Below are 17,484 nucleotides of genomic sequence, written 5' to 3'. Positions count from 1 at the left end.
TGCCGTGGATCGTGTAGGTGTCAGCCTATTCACACTCAACAGTATAATTCTAAAAACGTTATAAATGGCCAGTAATAAATAAAATACTAAACTCGCTCCCGTGTAATACCAATTTTATGAAACTCGTGAATAGTTGTGGAATCTGACTCGCTTTCGCTCGTCAGATACCAGAACTATTCACTCGTTTCATAAAATTGGTATTACACGGGAGCTCGTTTAGTATTCTATATGTATGATACTGATATAAAGAAGATGATGGACTAACGTGGACTTTTTATAGAATAACCCACGAGGTACGAGTGATTACGGAAAATATGTCACGAGTGAAATTAATGTTTTAAGTTCCGAGCTTTAGCGAGGAACTTAAAGCATTAATTTCACGAGTGACATATTTTCCGTAATCACTCGTACCGAGTGGGTTATTCTATTTATTACCCATATTCATATTAAAGACATGTTTCAAGAAAAAAACAATCAACTGTCGCCGATCAAGAATCAGCTGTTTTGTATCAATCCGCGTGTGAAAAAACACTGTCCACTCATTCCAACCGCATTACTCAATTAACATATTGTTACGCGTGAAAAATAATAGTTCTGTTAAAAAATTGTAAAGATCACATTATTGCAGTTATATTTCTGTCCGATTCACACAGCGTACACTATCTAGCATTGATAAAGAAGACAGATTTCCAAAAAGGATCATCAGGTTTTTTAATCAAAGCTTGTTTTGACAAGATCTCGTGACTGACAGACAGCCCCCGTCGTGCATCGGCAGATACATGCATTTCACATTGAGAAGAGGAAACACGGAAAACCTGTCAATTTTTTTATGTGTCATTTGACAAAAATGCCCAAACCTATAACAACAACAGTACGATTGCTGCCACAGTGTCGGAATGAATGACCCGACTTGACCCAGATATGAGACAGCCGAAACCAGGAATGACAAGAGAACCGGCGTTACAGTTTTATCCGGACAAGTTAAATGAACATCGTGTGTGATTTGAGACAAGTGTCACTGATAGGAAACATGTGCATGTTGGATTTCAGGAGGATTTGTCAAACGCGGAGTGGACACAGTCAGATGACGGGAGTTTGTTGATATTTTGATGTGATTCATAATGGTCGAATACCTGTTGATAGACAAACACGGTATCTGGAGACTTGGTGCTAAGCTGTCCGCATTCACGGAGTTCATTTAGTTCAATATCGGACACAGGATCAGCTCGCTGGGGTAAGTTTTCTTTTCCTTGTATTTTGAATTATTTTTGTTTTGATTTCAAAACCTCTCCCGAGTTCAGCAAAGTGCATCGATTTCGCAACCAGATGCTGGTAATCATGTCGCTAAGGTAACTCTCTATGCTACCCTTGATCTCCTTCAAAGCAGACAGTTCGAATTCTGAACTGTCTGATGTGCATGCAGAAATGATAAATTTGCAAATAAGAATGTTTAGTTGCACCTTTCCTGTGTCATTAACCCTCATAGTCATATGGTCCCCGGACGTCAGTCAGCCTGCATACCGCTCGGCGCCGTACTTTGCAGACGTCGCGGTTACGACAAACGTATACATGGTATAAAAAAGTGTCACGTTCTTATTTCTTCACACAACGTAACAAAATTGTACGAAATAGTGTATCTTTCTTATGTCTTTCGGAAAGTCTAAATGTTGTTGCAAAATGAATTTGTTTTTATTCTCATGCCATCGTTGAAAAGGTGAGTAGTCATATTTTTCGTGTTTTTCTTATCTGTATACATTTGTGAACTAAGTTCATGTCAACTTGTCAATTTTAGTCTTTTTCATTGTGTTTTCATTTTCATTGGCAGTTATCGATGTCATCATCGTTCACAAAGGCAAACCTGTCTATACAAAGTCCGGTTTTTGGATTCGGGTGGTCGAAAAATTCATCAAACAGCAAGCACAGACGCAAACCAGGACTTGGTGGTGATGATCTTGGCGCCCTAGAAACAGTTTCTGGCAACATCACAATCTGAATCTATAAAGCTTGGAACTTCAATCTGGCCATATGCAGTTTTGACAACAAAGACATTAAATGTGTTCAGAGGTTGAATTATAAGAATAACTTTTCATGTCAGTCAGATCTCCGTCCGCTTTAACGAGGTCATTTACTTTGACAGGTCTCAAATGGCCAGCCATGTTTGTTTACAAACGGGGACGTAGTTTTGGTTTTTACTGTAAAATGAAAATCATGTGAAATAAATGAAAAAAATGATAATGTGACATCATGTTGTTGATATGAAACTATGTGTCTTGTCTTAAAATTCTCGAATCAGTGAGATTGTAGCACGTAAAACATCTGAAGGGAAAGGCGTGGATTTGTGAATGAATGGGATGAGAAAAAAATAGTTCCGTTGTCCAATGAAAATTAATCTTTGTTCCACTGACCAATCAGCTTCGAGAATCACTAATTGCACACTGTGCAAATATCAAAAAGTTATTACACTGCATATTTGAGCCCATATGGGTAATAAATTATTTTATTTTATATTACATGTACACCGAGTGAACATTTACCTCATTTTTGTATATATATATATATATATATATATATATATATATATATATATATAGAATAACCCACGAGGAACTTAAAACATTAATTTCACGAGTGACATATTTTCCGTAATCACTCGTACCGAGTGGGTTATTCTATTTATTACCCATATTCATATTAAAGACATGTTTCAAGAAAAAAACAATCAACTGTCGCCGATCAAGAATCAGCTGTTTTGTATCAATCCGCGTGTGAAAAAACACTGTCCACTCATTCCAACCGCATTACTCAATTAACATATTGTTACGCGTGAAAAATAATAGTTCTGTTAAAAAATTGTAAAGATCACATTATTGCAGTTATATTTCTGTCCGATTCACACAGCGTACACTATCTAGCATTGATAAAGAAGACAGATTTCCAAAAAGGATCATCAGGTTTTTTAATCAAAGCTTGTTTTGACAAGATCTCGTGACTGACAGACAGCCCCCGTCGTGCATCGGCAGATACATGCATTTCACATTGAGAAGAGGAAACACGGAAAACCTGTCAATTTTTTTATGTGTCATTTGACAAAAATGCCCAAACCTATAACAACAACAGTACGATTGCTGCCACAGTGTCGGAATGAATGACCCGACTTGACCCAGATATGAGACAGCCGAAACCAGGAATGACAAGAGAACCGGCGTTACAGTTTTATCCGGACAAGTTAAATGAACATCGTGTGTGATTTGAGACAAGTGTCACTGATAGGAAACATGTGCATGTTGGATTTCAGGAGGATTTGTCAAACGCGGAGTGGACACAGTCAGATGACGGGAGTTTGTTGATATTTTGATGTGATTCATAATGGTCGAATACCTGTTGATAGACAAACACGGTATCTGGAGACTTGGTGCTAAGCTGTCCGCATTCACGGAGTTCATTTAGTTCAATATCGGACACAGGATCAGCTCGCTGGGGTAAGTTTTCTTTTCCTTGTATTTTGAATTATTTTTGTTTTGATTTCAAAACCTCTCCCGAGTTCAGCAAAGTGCATCGATTTCGCAACCAGATGCTGGTAATCATGTCGCTAAGGTAACTCTCTATGCTACCCTTGATCTCCTTCAAAGCAGACAGTTCGAATTCTGAACTGTCTGATGTGCATGCAGAAATGATAAATTTGCAAATAAGAATGTTTAGTTGCACCTTTCCTGTGTCATTAACCCTCATAGTCATATGGTCCCCGGACGTCAGTCAGCCTGCATACCGCTCGGCGCCGTACTTTGCAGACGTCGCGGTTACGACAAACGTATACATGGTATAAAAAAGTGTCACGTTCTTATTTCTTCACACAACGTAACAAAATTGTACGAAATAGTGTATCTTTCTTATGTCTTTCGGAAAGTCTAAATGTTGTTGCAAAATGAATTTGTTTTTATTCTCATGCCATCGTTGAAAAGGTGAGTAGTCATATTTTTCGTGTTTTTCTTATCTGTATACATTTGTGAACTAAGTTCATGTCAACTTGTCAATTTTAGTCTTTTTCATTGTGTTTTCATTTTCATTGGCAGTTATCGATGTCATCATCGTTCACAAAGGCAAACCTGTCTATACAAAGTCCGGTTTTTGGATTCGGGTGGTCGAAAAATTCATCAAACAGCAAGCACAGACGCAAACCAGGACTTGGTGGTGATGATCTTGGCGCCCTAGAAACAGTTTCTGGCAACATCACAATCTGAATCTATAAAGCTTGGAACTTCAATCTGGCCATATGCAGTTTTGACAACAAAGACATTAAATGTGTTCAGAGGTTGAATTATAAGAATAACTTTTCATGTCAGTCAGATCTCCGTCCGCTTTAACGAGGTCATTTACTTTGACAGGTCTCAAATGGCCAGCCATGTTTGTTTACAAACGGGGACGTAGTTTTGGTTTTTACTGTAAAATGAAAATCATGTGAAATAAATGAAAAAAATGATAATGTGACATCATGTTGTTGATATGAAACTATGTGTCTTGTCTTAAAATTCTCGAATCAGTGAGATTGTAGCACGTAAAACATCTGAAGGGAAAGGCGTGGATTTGTGAATGAATGGGATGAGAAAAAAATAGTTCCGTTGTCCAATGAAAATTAATCTTTGTTCCACTGACCAATCAGCTTCGAGAATCACTAATTGCACACTGTGCAAATATCAAAAAGTTATTACACTGCATATTTGAGCCCATATGGGTAATAAATTATTTTATTTTATATTACATGTACACCGAGTGAACATTTACCTCATTTTTGTATATATATATATATATATATATATATATATATATATATATATATATATATATATATAGAATAACCCACGAGGAACTTAAAACATTAATTTCACGAGTGACATATTTTCCGTAATCACTCGTACCGAGTGGGTTATTCTATTTATTACCCATATTCATATTAAAGACATGTTTCAAGAAAAAAACAATCAACTGTCGCCGATCAAGAATCAGCTGTTTTGTATCAATCCGCGTGTAAAAAAACACTGTCTACTCATTCCAACCACATTACTCAATTAACGTGCTGTTACGCGTGAAAAATAATAGTTCTGTTAAAAAATTGTAAAGATCACATTATTGCAGTTATATTTCTGTCCGATTTACACAGCGTACACTATCTAGCATTGATAAAGAAGACAGGTTCCCAAAAAGGTTCATCAGGTTTTTTAATCAAAGCTTGTTTTGACAAGATCTCATCACTGACAGACAGCCCCCGTCGTGCATCGGCAGATACATGCATTTCACATTGAGAAGAGGAAACACGGAAAAACTGTCAATTTTTTTATGTGTCATTTGACAAAAATGCCAAAACCTATAACAACAACATAGACGGAATGTACAGAAGTCTTGTTTGTTAGAGAAAAGTTACGAAAAGAAGCTAAACTTTGACAAGTACGATTGCTGTCACAGTGTCGGAATGAATAACCCGACTTGACCCAGATATGAGACAGCCGAAACCAGGAATGACAAGAGAACCGGTTACAGTTTAATCCGGACAACAAGTTGAATTAACATCGTGTGTGATTTGAGACAAGTGTCACTGATGGGAAACATGTGCATGTTGGATTTCAGGAGGATTTGTCAAACGCGGAGTGGACACAGTCAGATGACGGGAGTTTGTTGATATTTTGATGTGATTCATAATGGTCGAATACCTGTTGATAGACAAACACGGTATCTGGAGACTTGGTGCTAAGCTGTCCGCATTCACGGAGTTCATTTAGTTCAATATCGGACACAGGATCAGCTCGCTGGGGTAAGTTTTCCTTTCCTTGTATTTTTAATTATTTTTGTTTTGATTTCAAAACCTCCGAGTTCAGCAAAGTGCATCGATTTTGCAACCAGTTGCTGGCAATCATGTCGCTGAGGTAACACTCTATGCTACCCTTGATCTCCTTCAAAGTAGACAGTTCGAATTCTGAACTGTCTGATGTGCATGCCGAAATGATAAATTTGCAAATAAGAATGTTTAGTTGCACCTTTCCTGTGTCATTAACCCTCATAGTCATACGGTCAGCGGACGTCGGTCAGCCTGCATACCGCTCAGCGCCGTACTTTGCAGACGTCGCGGTTACGAAAAACGTATACATTGTATAAAAAAGTGTCACGTCCTTATTTCTTCACACAACGTTACAAAATTGTACGAAATAGTGTATCTTTATGATGTCTTTCGGAAAGTCTAAATGTTGTTGCAAAATGAATTTGTTTTTATTCTCATGCCATCGTTGAAAGTGTGAGTAGTCATATTTTTCGTGCTTTTCTTACCTTTATACATTTGTGAACTAAGTTCATGTCAACTTGTCAAGTTTAGACTTTTTCATTGTGTTTTCATTTTCATTGGCAGTTATCGATGTCATCATCGTTCACAAAGGCAAACCTGTCTATACAAAGTCCGGTTTTTGGATTCGGGTGATTTCATCACACAGCAAGCCCTCTAAACACAGACGCAAACCAGGACTTGGTGGTGATGATCTTGGCGCCCTAGAAACAGTTTCTGGCAACATCACAATCTAAATCTTTGAACTTCAATCTGGCCATATGCAGTTTTGACAACAAAGACATTAAATGTGTTCAGAGGTTGAATTATAAGAATAACTTTTCATGTCAGTCAGATCTCCGTCCGCTTTAACGAGGTCATTTACTTTGACAGGTCTCAAATGGCCAGCCATGTTTGTTTACAAACGGGGACGTAGTTTTGGTTTTTACTGTAAAATGAAAATCATGTGAAATAAATGAAAAAAATGATAATGTGAAATCATGTTGTTGATATGAAACTATGTGTCTTGTCTTAAAAATCTCGAGTCAGTGAGATTGTAGCACGTAAAACATCTGAAGGGAAAGGCGTGGATTTGTGAATGAATGGGATGAGAGAAAAAATAGTTCCGTTGTCCAATGAAATTTGATCTTTGTTCCACTGACCAATCAGCTTCGAGAATCACTAATTGCACACTGTGCAAATATCAAAAAGTTATTACACTGCATATTTTAGCCCATATGGGTAATAAATATTGTTTTAAAACCTATTCAATGATGCGCATTTCTATCATCAGTAATGTCGTACTAAAACGTCAGAATGACACTCAAAAGACACAATATGGAACTACGGAAACGAATTATGATTACTCTTCCTGACTGTTTGTTGACTTACTAAATGTAAAATCTATCCAATACTCCCCAAAGTATAAATACCTTACATTATTGTCGAAATACCAAGAGACAGTTATAAGAAAGGGTGCAACTCTTTTCTGTTTTCAAAACGATAACGAAGCTTGCACAAAGACTTTCGAGTTCTAATGGTATGTTAATAAATAGTATACCCGGTAGACTATTAATTTGAGCTCGGTTAAGCAGAGGTAACTTTTCTCTAAATTGAAAACACATTACTTTTTTTCTTCATTCTGCCTTAACAAAATCTTTCGCGAAGACACTGAGTGAAGCGGCATTGGTCCAGTCTTGATTAGGTTACCGATCTGAATAAAGGAGACAGGGATAATAGCTTGTAAACAAACTATCTGTTTGCATTGTTGTACTTGTTGGTTTTGACAACATTACATTTTATTCACATATATTACAGGCATGTGAGGTAGTTATTGAAATTTGAAACCTCTGATGGGACAGTCAGAATAGTATATTTTCGAAAACCATGGTAGAATTATTGTTTAAGACCGCATTCAACAACATTCCAGCTATGTGACGATGGTCTGTATAATCGAGTCTGGACAAGACAATCCAGTGATTCATATTGCATATAACCACCCACGCCGTCAGGTATGATGACCAGCATAGCTTGATTGAAATCTAATATTTTCTATATTAGATCCACTGCTTGTCTATTTGGGATCGATTACTAACATGCGCAGGTGTAGCTTTAAAACTGCTGACTGACGCATAAATCAACATTCACTCATTAACTCACTCACTCACCTTACGGGTAACGTTTTCGTGTTTTGTTGTTTAACGCCGCACTCAAGCAATATTCCAGCTGTACGACCGCGGCCTGTAAATAACCGGAAATAACTGGCCTGAACCAGACAACCCAGTGATCGATATTGTGAGCAACGATCCACGACCATCATAGGTGTTTGGGGACTTATTCTAACCCGAAATCCCGACATGGGTTTTCACATATAAAAACAAAACATCTTTGATTGCCATGGTGATATACATGCGTTATCGGTGTTGTTGTTTTTATAGTCGGTTGTTATTTGGTTCAGGGTATCTAATAGTGCAAGTCTATTGAAAAACAAGACACTCCTTTGGAGACGCTAAAATAGATTAACGCACGTAAATTTTGGATGCATCTGTCCTTCAATCGTACATTATTTAGAGGAGGCAATTGTGACAGTACCCTGTACATAGAGAGTACAGTCCCTTAGCACTGCCAGGATCGGCTGATTCCAAGACACATACACGTGGTTGTTGCTCCACGATCTACGTCACATAGGGGCGTTTTCTCTCTCACAAAGCTGACACAGCGTGATGTAACTGAAATACTGTATATAGCATTACCTTGTAGCGAATTGACAGAGGCTGGTTACGCAAATATTAGCATAATTTTACGACGTGGTGTAAACTTAGAGGGCTTTGTGAAACGGCCTTAATGGTGATGACATAGGAGGTCGTAGCGCAAAGAGGCTTTCGTGAAACGGCACCCTGACACATACCCAACTTCTGCCCCGATTATGTTTATAAGTTTGACAGCACCATACCCTTGCTCGTGGGTCTCACCAAGGTGATCAACGTCTAAGACCAAAATTTCTAATAATGTTTGCAAACACACACATGCCAGACTGTTCAATTGCTCTGCAAAAAATTGTCATTTTCTCAACCATCCAGAAATCCCCACTGTCAGACCCGACTGTAAATAAACCCCACGTGTAGTGCTATTTATAGATCTGTGACCCGGAAGAGGTCTATTTCAAGATGGCGGCGAGGAGGAAGGCTGGAAGTGAACGACATTAAATTTGCTTGTTTAATCAAATACAGGTTTGCGTAAGTTCAGTTTCACAATTCAAGTTGACGATTTGTTAACTGCTATCCTTTCATCAGCTTAAAGCTGGAGCTAAACTGATTTAATAGTACCGTTATTTATGAACCAGTTAATTTCCATCATATCAGCTGTCCGAGTGTCCGACTGACGGATCGGGTGTTTACAGTTTAGATAGCTGTATCTACGACTCTGTTCAGCCGCTAAACAGAAGGAGAGTGTTAGCCTAGTAGCTGATGTGTGTCATAGAGGTGTACTACCTGGGCCCTTGAATGTTTGTCCTCGATGTTTTGTATGAGTTTTCTATTGGGTGCAGTAACCAGTAACTGTTGGTATGAAACGCGAGGATACTTGTGGTGTCGGCTACCGGCAGAAAGGGGTAGATATATATGAAATATTTATAAAATTTCTATTTATTTCCAACTTACATCGGGCATTACTTCAGGCTTTCCTCCCACATGAAGCTGACACGCCCCAATAACTGGAATACTGTTAAATTGGTTGGTTGGTTGTTTAACGCCGCACTCAGCGATATGACGGCGGTCTGTAAATAATCGAGCCTGGACCAGACATTCCAGTGATTAATATCATGAGCAGCGATCCATGTAATTGGGATCGATGACATGCATCAACCAAGTCAGCGATCCTGACCATCCGATCCTGTTAGGCGCCTTTTACGACAAGCATGGGTTGCTGAAGATCTATTCTGCCCCGGAATCGTAACGGGTCGGAATACTGCTAAAAGCAGCGTTAAACCCAACTCACTCACTCACTCCTATAGAGATGTCCTCAGATATTAAGATACTGAGGTATCAGTTTTGATGAGATTGCTCCCATGTGCACCCAATGACATGAACATAATGCTAATTTGATTAATAAATGCACTTATTTTAAAAAAGTACCTTTGTATTCAATTATTGAAATTGACATGTTAAAATAACTTATATGTTGACTTTGCAGCGTAAAAAAAATAATTAAAATTCAATTGATTGAGTTGGCGTCTTTCATATTGTGACAATCATGAAATCTGATTTTGCAGATCACCATGGCAATGATGGATGATGTTGATTTCCTCATCTCACACATTCGAAACTCCTTCATCACGAGTGACGACACCGGCATGTGTGAGCTGATCATAGAAATGGATGAGGCGGAGAGGGTGGACACACGGACACAGTCATTCAGCACATACGCTCACTGGTAAGCAGTGTTGGAAAATACCAGGGCTGTGTGATATCACCCACATCATGCAGGGATACAACTTGACTTTGATCAAGTGCCAAGGCAGGAGGTGGGGGTGTGTGTGTGTGTGTGTGTGTGTGTGTGTGGGGGGGGGGGGGGGTCGGCGTCACCACCTCAATGAAATGGAACTGTTTAAGAAAGATGATATCTAATTGGATCTGACACCTTGCATCCTTGAGTTTGATTTGGCTGTCAGAATGTGATCAGAAGTGAACTAACATGATCTCCTTTAGAGAGGGGCACGGGTAGCCCAGTCGTCTGAGGCAACGTGATTTGCTGTGCAGAGTTTCGTCCCTTGGGCGCGCCAGAAACCTATGATTGTGGGTTCAAATCCCGGTTTGCCCCGATTATGTTTCTAGGTTTGTCAGCGCCATACCCGTGCTCTTGGGTTTCACCGATGTGGTAAACGTCTAAGACCTGCATCACATTTGGGCTTTCCTCCCACGCTGACACACCGTGACATAACTGCAATTGTTTAAAAGCAGCTTTAAACCCAACTCACTCACTCAGTCCTTTAGAGAGTTGGTCAGATTCAGTCCGAGAGCAGTTTCAAATCTGAACCAAAGACATTTTTCGATAATACTGATCCAGACTTGAACATGAACTGTCGAACAACTTATCCAGATGCACTGATGCAGTGGGTGTGTACTGTGTTTATATCATGTATATAGGGTAGCTCTTTCAGATATCATCTTCACGAGGCAAGGGAGTAACTGACTGTAAAAGTCAAATTTCCACCCTTGCCGAACTAGGCTGGAATTTCTGGGCTTGATTGTCGTGATTGTAGCGCCACCAGTGGCTATTACCAGTTATGTCCCTTTTAACCCTCTCCTTTGGACCAATCACATCCAACCTTTCGTAACCAAATTGCGGCGCTCAGTCAGATTTCGATTTCACTGCGAGATTTTGATTGGACTATGCATAGACTCGTTAGTCCAGCCAAAATGTTACTCCATAATACCAGCCTAGTTCGGCATGGGTGGAAACTGGACTCTAAGTCAGTTAACTCCCTTGCCTAGGGAAGATGGGTGTAGCCTTGTGCTTAATGTGTTCACCAATCACGATTCCCAACAATGGTACAATGGGTGAAGCCCATTTCTGGTGTCATCTGGTGATATTGCTGGAATATTGTTGAAAGCGGTGTAAAACCATACTCACCCACTGTCTTAACATGATCTGGGATGTGCTAGGATTTTTCAAATAATGCAAGGAAACCTACTCAAATTAGCAGTACTGTTGCAATACTATTTCAATCAGTGTTACCGGTTCAGAAACCCTGCCACCCTGTGATATCAGCGAAATCAGCTCAAGTGAGTGAGTGAGTTGGGTTTTACACGGCTAGTTCCCCATATTACTGAAGGGGAACACCAGTATCTGGCTTCAAACATTTTACCCTTCTGGGGTATCGAACCTGGGTCTTTGATGTGATGAACAATGCTTTAACTACCACCACAACCCCTCAACTACAGCTCACATACCACCCTGAGCATGACTTTGAACCTCGACTCGATTTCTGAATTTGTTTGGTTTCACTAGTCTGCAAATTGATCAACTACAGAGTGGCTATGTATGTGATGGTGAAAGTAGTAGTCCACCAGGCAGTGTCACCTGTCCTTGTGCTTGTCAGACTTGTGTATTGATATCAGTTTCAAACCCTGGTCACTCTGGTTCAGGTGGAGCCTATCTGTGTCAGTCTGTTGTGGTCTAATCTTGTCGTGTCTGAACATATCTGTGTCAGTCTGTTGTGGTCTAATCTTGCTGTGTCTGGACGTATCTGTGTTAGTCTGTTGTGGTCTAATCTTGTTGTGTCTGAACATATCTGTGTCAGTCTGTTGTGGTCTAATCTTGTCGTGTCTGGACGTATCTGTGTTAGTCTGTTGTGGTCTAATCTTGTTGTGTCTGAACATATCTGTGTCAGTCTGTTGTGGTCTAATCTTGTCGTGTCTGGACGTATCTGTGTCAGTCTGTTGTGGTCTAATCTTGTCGTGTCTGAACATATCTGTGTCAGTCTGTTGTGGTCTAATCTTGTCGTGTCTGGACGTATCTGTGTCAGTCTGTTGTGGTCTAATCTTGTCGTGTCTGAACATATCTGTGTCAGTCTGTTGTGGTCTAATCTTGTCGTGTCTGGACGTATCTGTGTCAGTCTGTTGTGGTCTAATCTTGTCGTGTCTGGACGTATCTGTGTCAGTCTGTTGTGGTCTAATCTTGTCGTGTCTGGACGTATCTGTGTTAGTCTGTTGTGGTCTAATCTTGTCGTGTCTGAACATATCTGTGTCAGTCTGTTGTGGTCTAATCTTGTCATGTCTGGACGTATCTGTGTCAGTCTGTTGTGGTCTAATCTTGTCGTGTCTGGACGTATCTGTGTCAGTCTGTTGTGGTCTAATCTTGTCGTGTCTGAACATATCTGTGTCAGTCTGTTGTGGTCTAATCTTGTCGTGTCTGGACGTATCTGTGTCAGTCTGTTGTGGTCTAATCTTGTCGTGTCTGAACATATCTGTGTCAGTCTGTTGTGGTCTAATCTTGTCGTGTCTGGACGTATCTGTGTTAGTCTGTTGTGGTCTAATCTTGTCGTGTCTGAACATATCTGTGTCAGTCTGTTGTGGTCTAATCTTGTCGTGTCTGGACGTATCTGTGTCAGTCTGTTGTGGTCTAATCTTGTCGTGTCTGGACGTATCTCTGTCAGTCTGTTGTGGTCTAATCTTGCTGTGTCTGAATGTATCTGTGTCAGTCTGTTGTGGTCTAACCTTGCTGTGTCTGGACATATCTGTGTTAGTCTTGCTGTGTCTGAACTTATATGTGTTAGTCTGTTGTGGTCTAATCTTGTCGTGTCTGAACATATCTGTCAGTCTGTTGTGGTCTAATCTTGCTGTGTCTGGACGTATCTGTGTTAGTCTGTTGTGGTCTAATATTGCTGTGTCTGAACATATCTGTGTTAGTCTGTTGTGGTCTAATCTTGCTGTGTCTGAACATATCTGTGTGAATCTGTTGTGGTCTAATCTTGCTGTGTCTGAACATATCTGTGTTAGTCTGTTGTGGTCTAATCTTGCTGTGTCTGAACGTATCTGTGTGAATCTGTTGTGGTCTAATCTTGCTGTGTCTGAACATATCTGTGTTAGTCTGTTGTGGTCTAATCTTGCTGTGTCTGAACATATCTGTGTGAATCTGTTGTGGTCTAATCTTGCTGTGTCTGAACATATCTGTGTTAGTCTGTTGTGGTCTAATCTTGTCGTGTCTGAACATATCTGTGTGAATCTGTTGTGGTCTAATCTTGCTGTGTCTGGACGTATCTGTGTTGGTCTGTTGTGGTCTAATCTTGTCGTGTCTGAACATATCTGTGTTAGTCTGTTGTGGTCTAATCTTGCTGTGTCTGAACATATCTGTGTGAATCTTTTGTGGTCTAATCTTGCTGTGTGCTGCAGGAACAAGTGTGATTCCCCTCCGAGCCCGGTGGACAGTGGTTTGGACACTTCTGATGAGCTGTCCCACTCCTATGACATTCTGCCTGACATGGACTATGGTAAGTACTCACAGCTAGTTGCTTCTTGGACTTTAAAAAAATTGAATAATGAAAAGTGGAAACAAAATAATACCAGGAATGAACTACCGGTATATAAATTTGTTTCTGTTTTTCAAAACTAAAATTGTGCAAGGCAGGCAAGGCTTACTAACACTGTTCACATGTCAACATTTTGAAGAACAAAGAGTGTGAAATGTCTTTTGGGTTATTTTTAATCTACCAACCAGGATCTTTCACAGGGAAAAGCTGTAACACTGAGTAGTATGAAAGTCATATTTTTGTAACAGTCAACACTGGTCAATATTCAGTCAATTTGTAACAAGGCTCAGACCAGGTCAACAAACAAGGGTTGTCCATGGAACTTCCCAAACTGGCCATGTTGTAATTTACAGCTGATTAGTAATGTTCCCATTAGTTCCCATTAGTTCTCATTAGTTCTCATTAGTTCTCATTAGCCAGGCAAGGCAGTGGTTAACAACACGAGCAACAATCTACATTGTCGGTTGTGGTGAATCACTGCATGATTGCTGGTCTGGCATAAAAAAATAATTTACTCACTCACCCAACATCGTCACACAGGTCACAATCAGCCTGCGACATTACCAGTCTGTGCCATAACCTTTGAGTCCACTGGTCCAAACTCCAAACTCATCCCAATTTATAATTTTCAACAGACTTCTGTGTTAAAAAACAATTTTACGAGAGTTTAATCATGTTAATGGCTCTTACAAAATCTTTCTACATTTGGGCTTCGGACAAGTGGCTAAACATGTAAACTTCTCAGATTGTATTACTGAGAGTAGCGGTCGGTTTCTCTCTTCTGTGGAGGTAATTGTGGGCTGTGTGGTTGCAGGTGCCCACCGGCGCCGCTCCAACACGGCCCAGCGCCTGGAGCGCCTGAAGAAGGAGAAGCGGAACCAGTGTAAGGTGAAGACGGTGTCCTGGAAGGATGCACAGACCAACTACTCAGGTGAAGACATTACATTACAAGTCAGGGCCGTCACTGTGAAAACCATGCATGGATGCCATTATTTAGCACCAGGTTTACATAAAGAAATTCCAAAAGTGGAATTTAAAATATTCATTATAAAAAAAAAATCTTTAATACTTATGTTAGTTTTACATGATCATGGTTTTTACCTTGCATTTACTTTTTTTTATTTTTCTGTAAATTGACGAAAATTAGGATTTGATAATAATCATAATTTTGGACATAGTTTCAAATCCTGGATAAGCCCCTGTGGATGATTCCTATCGGAATGGCTGTTTATATTTCAGTGTCAGCAATGGGAGAACATTGTTTGAACGCCACTATGGGTGACAAGCAAGGGTTGTATAGTTTCCAAAAATATTGTCATACTATTGCAATACAAGGGAATCTGTCTGAACTAAATTTATTTGTGTGGAATCGAAAGTTAAGACAATGGTCCAGATTAGTGAGATTTAGCAGAGTTGAATGCCTTTTTCTTTTTGACTGACTTTCAAATCTATTAACATGATAAACTGAAAAAAAATAAGTGTAGCCAAATTATCAAAGCCACCCATGGACAAATGTAAGGATTTCAGGATGGTTCTCATGTTAATGTTGGACGACATTGTGTTAACATCTGTTCCTGTGTCAGCTGAGGAAAAGGGGTACCTGTTTGAGAAGAAGGAGGTGCCTCCAGTCACAGTGAAGGAGTCGACAAGGAAGGGCAGCTTCCTCTCTCAACAGCTGAATACTCATGGAATGAAGGGAGATAACCCATTCACAGAATATGCAAAGTTTGATGGAAGGGTAGGTGTTTTGTGTTGATTAATATGTGTGAAAAGACTATATCTTTTGTTAATCTGAATTGTGATGTTCTTAGAGAGAATTCATATCAATTCATTGATATTTATCCTATGTTGGTCAATGGTTACACTACAAGTCGCTAATGTTTGCAATTCTTTCTGACGATGCACACATTCCTTTGACTTGCATATCTTTGAGTAAAAATGAAGTGAGTGAGTTGAGTTTAACACCGCTTTTAACAGTATTCCAGTTATATCACGGCATGTCAGCTTAATGTGGGATGAAAGCCCGAAGTGATGCAGGTCTCAGACATTTACCACTTCGGTGAAACCTACAGGCACGGGTATGGTGCTGACAAACCTAGAAACATAATCGAGGCGAACTGGGATTCGAACCCACAATCATAGGTTTCTGGCGTGCCCAAGGGACGCAACTCTGCACAACGAATTGCAGCGCCTTAGACGACTTGGCCACCCGTGCCGCCTGTAAAGATGAAGCTTCAGTCAACGTCAGTGTACACGTGATCTCTTTGTTTGACACATGTATCTAAATAGTTTTTGCCCGGGGCTGTGGTAAAACAATTCCCTATCAGATATCTTGTTCTCAACTCTTGAGACCTTCAGTGGGTACCCTGGTAGGGTCGCGAAATATGGGTCGGGTACCGTGGTAGTAAATTGGGACTCGTCCCAGCCCTAGTTGCTTTCGTTGTCTAGGATGAAATTCCAGTAGATAAGGAGATTTTGTGTAACACTGATTGTTTACCTCGTCATTTAGCTGGAATATTGCTGTCTGTGGTGTTACACAGTAAACAAAAAAGAAAAACTCAACCCCAGATAATTTTTCACAGATCTGCAGAATTCTGCAGATTTCGTTACATCAAAGGTAATTTTTGTGATACCTGCGATTACAATATACACACAAGTGATATGGCGCCCCAGACCCCTGAGACCGCCTCCGTGGTCTTGTGGTAGAACGTCCGCCAAGAGAGCGGTTCGAGCCCCTGTCGCGTCATACCAAAAGACGTTAAAAGATGGTACTTGTTACCCTGTCTGCGCCCGACATTAAGGGGCTAATAAAACAAGGACTGGTCGGCTCGGAGTCAGTATACTGTGTCTGAGTGGGATATTCATGTTAAACTGCAGCATGGTATCTCAGTGAGCTAGCACTATAAATCGGCATCAGCCCGGACTAGTACAAGCAGCCACACAAACACACACACGTACATGCACGTCGCTGTATAAGTGCAATAATCTTGGACGCGAAAATTAAACCCCATTTCACCATCACCAGACCCCTGACTAACTTTCAGTGTGTTTTTAAGAAAAAGACATTCTCAACTCCTGTAAACGGTTAAAACCACTGCAATTATGAAGCAGAAATTTTGAGTGTCTTAAAGGCATTTAGAAGTGATACACATCAGGAAAGGAAATTGGGAAGGTCGACTTCTTTGTTATGAGGAACAAAATGTTTTGGAGTATATACTCACTCCTTCAGGTGATGAAGGAGTAAGTATATGTTCTGAAATGTTGTGTTCCTCATAACAAATAACTTGACATCCATCAATTCTCTTTCTCAGAAATTTTGAGTACAGTAAAACCCCTTTTGTTCTAGGTTTGTTAGCCTGTAAATACTTCTTTTAGGTGGTGTCTATGTCATATACATGTTGCTGTAGTTAAACCTGATTACATCACAACAGCTAGTTACTATAGTCAGTTGAATGTCAGGGAAGTTGTAACACTATGAGCATAGAATAGGTCCCAAGCAACATTTAACTTAATGTACCTGTCGACCCGTGAAGATCCAGGGTAGAATAGGTCTTCAGCAACCCATGCTTGCCGTAAGAGGCGACTATGCTTGTCGTAAGAGGCAACTAACGGGATCTGGGGGTCATACTCGCTTACTTGGTTGATGCATGTC

At 40.0% G+C, this 17,484-nt stretch overlaps 1 protein-coding gene and 1 long non-coding RNA gene across 3 annotated transcripts in view; both read left to right on the top strand.

Annotated features, from left to right (window-relative positions):
* The first annotated feature begins 5,087 nt into the window (after nt 1-5,087).
* LOC125376910 lies at nt 5,088-6,453 on the top strand. Its single transcript, XR_007219373.1, has 2 exons — nt 5,088-5,803; nt 6,392-6,453. It is a non-coding gene; the product is annotated as an uncharacterized LOC125376910 (long non-coding RNA).
* Nucleotides 6,454-8,952: 2,499 nt separating this feature from the next.
* The window catches only part of LOC124145542 (target of rapamycin complex 2 subunit MAPKAP1-like), a 28,019-nt gene continuing 19,487 nt past the window's right edge, over nt 8,953-17,484 (top strand). For both annotated transcript variants that reach the window (XM_048389143.1, XM_048389142.1), the window contains exons 1-5: nt 8,953-9,039; nt 10,074-10,234; nt 13,696-13,793; nt 14,647-14,763; nt 15,416-15,570. In XM_048389143.1, the coding sequence (XP_048245100.1) occupies nt 10,080-10,234; nt 13,696-13,793; nt 14,647-14,763; nt 15,416-15,570 (525 nt within the window). In that variant the 5' untranslated portion in view covers nt 8,953-9,039; nt 10,074-10,079. The remainder of the gene's footprint in view (nt 9,040-10,073; nt 10,235-13,695; nt 13,794-14,646; nt 14,764-15,415; nt 15,571-17,484) is intronic.

The sequence above is a fragment of the Haliotis rufescens genome, unplaced genomic scaffold, assembly GCF_023055435.1.
Source record: "Haliotis rufescens isolate VD_foot unplaced genomic scaffold, xgHalRufe1.0.p SCAF_8, whole genome shotgun sequence".
Lineage (NCBI taxonomy): Eukaryota > Metazoa > Mollusca > Gastropoda > Lepetellida > Haliotidae > Haliotis > Haliotis rufescens.
Note: the sequence above shows the minus strand (reverse complement) of the source record. Positions and strands in the feature narration are given on the sequence as shown.